General features: G+C 56.2%; 1 protein-coding gene across 2 annotated transcripts in view; it reads right to left on the bottom strand.

The window, feature by feature from the left end:
• The window catches only part of NRBP1 (nuclear receptor binding protein 1), a 47253-nt gene extending 39206 nt beyond the window's left edge, over window positions 1–8047 (bottom strand). For both annotated transcript variants that reach the window (XM_074861126.1, XM_074861124.1), the window contains exons 1-2: window positions 7969–8047; window positions 7522–7744 (exon numbers count right to left, since the gene is read on the bottom strand). In XM_074861126.1, the coding sequence (XP_074717227.1) occupies window positions 7522–7728 (207 nt within the window). In that variant the 5' untranslated portion in view covers window positions 7729–7744; window positions 7969–8047. The remainder of the gene's footprint in view (window positions 1–7521; window positions 7745–7968) is intronic.
• Between the last annotated feature and the right edge of the window lie 73 nt (window positions 8048–8120).

An 8120-nucleotide genomic window follows, 5' to 3' on the forward strand; every position in this document is an offset into this window, starting at 1 on the left:
GGCCAGAAAAATTTCATCAAACTGCTGTGGAAATATATCTGCATAAGGGCTATTCAAAGTAGAAGCAAGAAGCACATCAGCAATCAGAACCACCACAACAGGGTGGGGAACCCAGACAGCCTAATCCATGATGGATGAAACGCCGAACCCGAGGCCGAAGGTGAGCGATTAAATCATTGTGCTTATTAGGAAAACCCACCCAGGCAACTCAACAGGGGAAACCCCTTCAGCAATATCATGCAAGCCAAGTGGAGGTGCTTGTAAACAAATATAGGACTTGAATCCAATGTCAGAGTCAGGCAATTTTGGGATCAAACAAGAGTATTTGGGTACAATATTCATGGGGCATTCAAGGGAAGGGCCAAGAGTGGAAAAAGAAGGATCGAGGTGAGTCGCTAGCCAAGTCCTGTGTCTGATCACCATCACCTGTCTTGTTAAATTATTTTTCAAACTGTTTTCTGTGCGAGTGTGCTCGTTGCTGTCTGTGCACGTGCACACACAAGCACACAGATCTGTGATCAACCTCAGGCCAGAGAGCTCAGACAAGAGCCTCGGGGCCAGACGCTGCAGAGACAGAGGGCCTGGGAGACAGGCACCACAGACACCCGTGGAAGGGGATTTTCCCTGAGCACTGATCCTTAGGAAGAGGACACAGCTATTCGTGTCACCCGCGTTAACACGGGATGCCTGGAAAAGCACCACGCTCTCATCTGTGCCAACCTATTTCTGGCTGGCCATGCTCTTACAGCGCCTCCGTCCACGGGGACTTGCTGCGCAGCCTAGCTGCAGGCAGGACCTGGAGTCAGACGGTGAGCGGCCTCGCCTCTCCCTTCCACTGGCCCAGCAGTGAGTTTTTTCCCCAAGTGTAAGCCTGGCTGTAACATCCAACCCCGCCAAACAGGCAGCAGCAGCCACGACACTGCGATCGCTTCCCCCGGGCCCCCCGACACGGGTCTAAAGAGACAGAGGTCTGACGGGGGAGGCCTCGGTGCTGCTGGTAAGCTACACCGACCGTGTTATTTTTAGAAGAGCTCTGTCAAGAACGCAGAGCGATCCCCATCCCTCGGTCGCAGGCAGCTGGAGCGTAACCAGCACCTCTCCCCAGCCAGGGAAGAGGAAAGCAGCAGACAGCTGCCCGGCTGCGCCCGCTCCCCACGCAGGCAGCACAAAGGCGGAGGGGCGACGCTGGCGGGGCGGCACGGAGCGAGCTGCCAGCTCCGTTACACTCCATGAGCAAGAACGTAACGGGTCGGTAGGCAACAGGCCCAAGACAAAGGCTGCATTCCCTCTACACCCTGCAGTGCCTCTCATCCCATTCAAGCACATCTCAAGGGTTCGTTCCTTCCAGGGAGCCCCCCACGAGCCAATAAGAACATCAGAAGGCCACACATACTCCCTCCTTCGAGCATCATCCCAATGGTCAAGTGAAATCATAAAAACTACAGCATGGCAATTGTTTTCTCCACCAGCTGGAAAAAAACAGGTCTGCTGCCAAAGCCTGCCGACAAGCTGGCAGCCCCCTCTCACTGCTTTGCTCTGAGGATCTCTGCAACCCGCCCTGTCTCCAGCAGCAGAATCCAAAGCTCAGAGCATCTCAAATGCCACCTTTCCGAGGAACGACGCCTCGCTTCCCCGCATACAGAAACTCAGATGTGTGACAGGAAAAGAAAGACCGGTGCTTATCTTCTACTACCTCAGCAAGTTTCTTTCCAGTCACAACAGCAGCTAGGAAATCAGTCAGGCATTGCAGAATCCAAACATCCAGCCTACCAGCATTTTCTCTCCAAGAACCCTGCGCTCTGCCTCCTGGAAGAAATGTAAATCCAGAGGGGCAAAAGTCATCAGCCAGCTCCAAATGAAAAATGATTCAAGAAACTAAGACTCCCGCTAGGACTGAAAAGACAACAAAGGTAAAATAAAGATGCAGCAGACCCAGCATTTCATTTCATTTCATGTCTTTCTGGGTTCAGCTCCTCACAAACCACAGCTCCTTCCTTAACATCCGCTAGCACGGAGCAAGAGCATCTGTCAGCCTGAGCACCAAACTTCATCTGCAATGTCCAGCCACCCAGCAAGGGCCCCCTGCACGGCTGGGAACCACCGATCCAGATGGCAGCGAGTCTTTCATAAGAAAAAGAGAAGCAAGCTAATGGCAATGGTGCTGCCTGCATTAATTTCCTGAACTTCCAGCAGTGGTGCGTGATGAAGAACAGCAGGACTGACCACAGACTATACCCCCAGGCACATCCCTCCAATACTGCTCCTCAAGTTCTGCACCTGACCCGACACCCAGGTCCACGTGGAACTTCATCACCCTCAGCCACCACAGAGAGAAGCTGTGAAGGACCTGCACCCTTCATCTAGTTCCACCCGACAGTGGAAAATACCACAGATGGGAAAACAAGAATTAATCAACATAGCAACCACTGCATGCACAGACACAGACACAAGAGATTTGTCTCCAGGGACGAGGCAAAAATGAACCCCACTGAAGAGGGGGCATCACAGGGCAAGTGCTCCAGCAGCTGAGCTTGCAGGAAAGTTAATAACACACCACACACAGAACGACAGACAGACAGTCATTTCTTTCTCAAGGGAGGTCATTGATGGCTAGCAAGAACTCAAACATCACCTTCCAGCCACCCAGAAATCACCCCCAAGATTTCAGAACCCGCAGGAAAGAAGTACAACCCCTGCGTCTGCCACCGCGCAGGACGGCGCAAGCCAGCGCTTGGGCGAGTTTCCAGCCAAGGGACTGAACGCAACCAGGACGCCGAGAACGGTGCAAGGTTCTCCTGCTAATCCTGGGCAGCCCAACACATCCTCGGGGACAGGGCAAAGGTCTTTAAGCAGAGACCAGTACTCTTTCTCCCATTATCTCTCGTTTCTCCTCTAAGCGCCAGGCTTCACATCCTTCTTCTGGGAATGAAGCAGCATTTGGCAAGAGCTGGGCCACAACTGACTGTACCTCCGAACGAGGAGTCTGCAGGAGAGCAAGCCCAGCGTTCCCACGTCTGCTCGGTCCTTTTCCCGCTCTTACCTGTGACAGACACACTCATACACGTACCTAAAAGGGAACCAGCTTATCCCCACATCCACAATACCATACAGATTCACTCAGCAGCACTAAATGGGTTATTTACTAAGCATGTTACAAAGATGTCAACAAAGTATTTATAATAAAGTCTTGGCTTATGCAATCACGCAGTGTTTTCCTACCCAGAAAAGGTGTAGAAAGAAATCCTGTCAACAGACAGCTATTACACACGTGACAAACTACAGGACCATCTAAGTCTGCGAATGCTTAAGCCTCTTCCACTAACGTGAGCTCGCCAAGCCCAACACATAATACTGGGCTGAAAATTAAAGACTCTGCTGCAGCAGAGCACAAGTTTTCCTACAGTTATGTTTGGGCCACTTTTCTGTTTGATCTGTGTAGCTCTCAGGGACCGCAGGCACTGAGTCCAGGCTTAATACCAGCCAGTGGCAGGAGTTTAAAAAGGAAGCGCAAGTGTGTCGCTGCAATCTGTCTCTATTAAGAGGTTTCTATTCCTAGGAGGCTTAGCAGATAATTCTGAAGATACTTGGACAACCCAAGAAAAATAAATCATGCATCCATGCTGACTGAAAGAAGAAAATGGAGTGTCACATGGGGACAGCAGGAAAAAAAGAGGTTTTTGTCAGGGAGAAAAGTCAAAAGGGACCAAGGCAGGCACAAGCTTGGAGAGCCTGTCAGGGTCAGGCTCTCCCTCCTGCCACCCCCTAACCTCACGCTGGGGGTCCTTTCTCTGTGCCTCTCTGCCCTGAGACAAGAGTCCCTGTTAAAGTTCATCTTCAGCTCTTTGCAGAGGCTAAAGCCTCACCTTCGTGTATGTTAGGAGAGCAGCCAGGGCCCTGGTTACAATTGCAGAGAGGGATTCAGCTCGGGTCAGAAAGCAACAGTTTGGTATCCTACAGGACAAGCCACATTCACCCCCCCCAACTTCACCCTTCAGGTGTATCAAGGCACAACCATACACACTATTCATTAAAGGTTCCACAAAGGAGTGAACTTTGGGGAAGGTAAGTGTTCTCTATCTAGTTAAAATCAGTTTGTAGCTAAAATGTGCACAGCAGCATTTCATTTTAAAAGACTACTCTGAACTTTCACAGCAATTACACACTTTGCACTACAGAAGTTCCCTGTCTCTAGGAAAAATAAACAATAAACTCAACAGAACCCTTCAAGTTTGAGCAAGAATAGAATCTAGACCAGTTCAGCAGGAAGGGACCTACAAGGGTCACCCGGCCCAGCTGCCCAACCCCTTCAGGGCTCACCAAAAGCTCAAGCGTGGTGTTAAGGGCACTGTCCAAACACCCCTCAAACACCGACCCCCTCCCCAGGAGCCTGTCCCAGGGTCTGACCACCCTCTGGGGAAAGAAATGCTCCCTCCTGCCCGGCCTGGACCTGCCCCGGTGCAGCTGGGAGCCGTTCCCCGTGTCCTGTCCCCGGATCCCGGGGAGCAGAGCTCAGCACCCCGAGCTCCCTGTCCCCTCCCTGGGAGCTGCAGGGAGCCCTGAGGCCGCCCCCTCAGCCCCCTTCTCCCCAGAGCGCCCAGGCCCGGAGCCTCCCCCGCTCGGTCCCCTTCGGGGACACGTTCAGGTGCCGGAACGTCCTTCTGCAGCGGAGCTGCTGCCCCAGCGCCCCCTCCGCAGCCTGGGCCCGCGGTTATTGCCCCTCGTAACCCCGGTGAGTTCCGAGTCCCGTCGGCCGGTCGGGTTCATCCTGCGCTAAGCCAGACCCGTGTCCTAGGGTCGCGGCACCGGGACGGGATCGCTGCGGGGGCGGGGAGCTTCCCCCGGGACCCACCGGCGCAGGGCGGGGGCGTGGCCAGGGCGGGGAGCGGCCTATGGGAGCTGGCGCCGGTGATGTAACGCTCGCCGCGCCCTGCCATTAGCTGGAGCAGCCGTCCCTCGGGCAGCCGCGCCGCCCCGCCCCGCCGGTGCCCGTTCTACCGCCCCCCCCCCCCCCGGCGGGGCGCGCCCCGCGATGGGGGGTGAGGGGGCTCCCCCCCGGCCCGGGGCGGGAAGCGGGGCCGTTCTGCCGCCCCACGACCATTTTGTACCCAGAACCGGCCGCGCGGGCACCGGCGGGGCGGGGGGGGGGGGCGGCTGAGGGCGCGGGGGCCGCTTCTGCCGAAATCTGCTAATTAGGGAAAAATGCCCCGAGCGCCGGACTCCTCCCGCCCCGCCTGCCTGCCCCCCCGCATTCACCGCGCCCCTCTGCTAGAGTCCATAGCTATGAAAAAAATAATAATTTGTTTTAAAAAAAATGTTTTTACATTTCCAAACGTACACCCAAGCCCGCAGCTCAAAGCAAGCGGTGAAGCGCTAACGCCCAGGGAGCACCAGACCACACCTCGCTCTGCCTCCATCACACGTTCCGCTTTCCCCCCACATTACCACATTATGTTGTTTCCGAGGCGGGTGCCTAATTCAGCACCCAAAGGAGATATTTCCGAGGTCAGGAATCCGGATTGCACCACCGGGGAGGGGGCGGCAGGTGCCTCTGCCACGGCGGAACACCTCCTCCCGCCGAGGGGTTGGGAGCCTGGCCACAGGGCCTTCACCGGGGAGGCACCGGCACAAGGGGCGCCTCCTCCAGCACGCTGGGATGCTCAGAACGTAAAGCTGTGACCCCAAAATAAACTTCATGCTGGAACACCAGTAGCGGGAGAGTTTACTCCAGCCCAAAAGCTCAAGAGAGCAAAAAAAGTACGATGTCACACAGTTAAAGGGAAGGGACGCCACTCCACGAGCCTGGGTCTAACCAAGCCACAAATACACAGGCTGGATTAAGAGACAAAACGCAATTTAACTGTACGACCACTAGAAGTGTGCGTAAGGCCCACAGGCGGGCAACCGCGGCTGGTACCAGCCAGACACTGAATCAGCAGGTCCCGCAGTGAACCCTGACGGATGGCGGCTGGGGACGCAGAGGCCCTGAGTTTACGCCGGGTCAGCCAACAGTTCATGTTGGGGCTTTCAGTCATCCCTCGATCTGCGACGCCTCAAAGCTCGTACGTCTAACAGCGGCCGCTCGCCTTCAAACCAACCAGCCACGCTCGTTCCGAAGCCGGAACGCGGTAATTTAGCCATGCCGAAATCTTAAGGGACTTCTTGTGTTTGGGCCTTAATTTGTCTGCAGGTGGGAAAACTGAAATCCAGAGAAAACACTAGAACCTGCCAAATCTTTTTATGTAGAAGAGTACAGAAAAGCCTAGAAGGAAATTTATCTTTCTGTGTCAAAGTGATCAGTATTAAACAAAACATATCGAAAAGACTACACAAACTGAACATCAGCTTTCTTCCTCGACGTATACCAATTCAGTACAGATCAGAGGAAAAAGCCCTTCAGGTTATTGTAAGGAATATATTGTGGAGGATAGAATTAAAGCTTCATACAACCCAAACCATACAGCTTCACTAGAAAGGGCCATTCTTAATGCCGTGCTAGAATTTGGCCTGTTAACAAAACCAAGACAGCTTTCAAGCAAGCAAAGGTAAGGAACTGCAGGGAATCACTGACCTTACTTCGACCTCCAAATTTACATCAAAATAAATGGCTTTTTCACCACCACCAGAGTTTGAACTACCCTGTGTCTACAATAATGGATAAAGCAGACGAACCTCTATGTTCAGCCCTGACTTGGCTGAGAAAAGCTACATCAGCACTTGTGCCGCAGCACTGGAGTGAACATTTTCTGTCTTTCAGCAGCTAACACAGCTATACGGCTGCCCCTGCCAGAGCAGCTGTCACTGAGCCAACACGAGGCAGAAACCAGTTTGTGGAGGCAACCCCCCATAAGATAAACGGAGCACAGCAAAGAGTGGAAAAAGGGAGAGGTCCAAAACAATAAGATCTAATCTACTTGTGCCTTCTCGTGGGACAATTCTGATATACTGAGAAGCAGACGCAAACAGGACAAGCCAAGACACAAGTCTGTGTGAACTGGACATGCTTTGTCCTAACAGAAGGCTCCAAGGCAAACCCAGACCGAGGCATAACGCAAAAGCTGACAAGAGGGGGTGAGCGGCTGCCTCCGCAGCAGGCACTGTTCACGCTCCTGACCAACACCACAGCCCACCCAGTCATTGCTCTTCGATATTCCCAGAGCAAAAAATCTGCAAGGGAAGATGCGCACAGGAGGGCTGGAGACACTCCCTGCTCAACACAGGGTAAGAGCCGCCCTGACAGCGTCCGTGCAGAAGAGCCTGCGGACACAGAGGTGCCGGAGAAGCAGCAGGCCGCGCTCCGGCCACAGCCTTCCCGAGCCCCCAGAAAGGCGGCCCCGCAGCTCGAAGGGCCACTCACCCCCACACTGCCCCGGGAGCATGATGGACCCTCGCCACCGGGGCCCGGGGACAGCCGGCGGGACAGAACAAGAGGCCGCCCGGGCCCCGCGCCCTGCCCGGCTCGGTCAGGGGCCCCCCGGTGGCCCAGCCCCGAGAACCGGCCCCCCCGCCCCCCCCGACACTAACCTCCTCCCGCCGCTTCTGCCAGCGGCCGCACGGCGACTCCTCGAGGATTTCGGACTCGTCCTCGCTCTCCTCCTCCTCCTCCTCCTCCGGGGGCGCCGCGGAAGTCACCGGCGCAGACACCGAGGTCATTCCCGGGCCGGACGACGCGGACTCCGGCTTCGAGTCGGAGCCGCCGCTCGGCACCTGCTTGGACTCGCCCTCCGACATGCTGCGGTCGCACAACCTGCGGGCCGGAGGCGCGGGCCGTGAGGCGAAGCGAGGCGAGACGGCCGTGAGACTAGGCCAGGCCCGCCGGGCCGGACCGGGCCGCGCCCGCCGGGCCCGTCAGCCGAGGCCGCGCCTGGGGCCTGCTGGCGGCGCCCCACCGAGCCGGTGCCGGCCCGCGGCGGAGAGGCGGAAGAGGGGGCGGAAAGGGGGGCAAACGGGGGGCGGGGGCCGCGCACTTACCGGGCGCACCCGGTACCTCCCGGCCCAGAGGCGCGTCGCTGCTCCGCCGAGGGGCCGCCGCCGCCAACCGCCGCGCTACGTCACGCGCCGTCCGGGGCGGGGCCTCCCACCCAACAGCCAATCAGAGGCAGGGAGCGTGCCGTCAGCCTCCG

The sequence above is a fragment of the Strix uralensis genome, chromosome 3 (genome assembly GCF_047716275.1).
Source record: "Strix uralensis isolate ZFMK-TIS-50842 chromosome 3, bStrUra1, whole genome shotgun sequence".
Lineage (NCBI taxonomy): Eukaryota > Metazoa > Chordata > Aves > Strigiformes > Strigidae > Strix > Strix uralensis.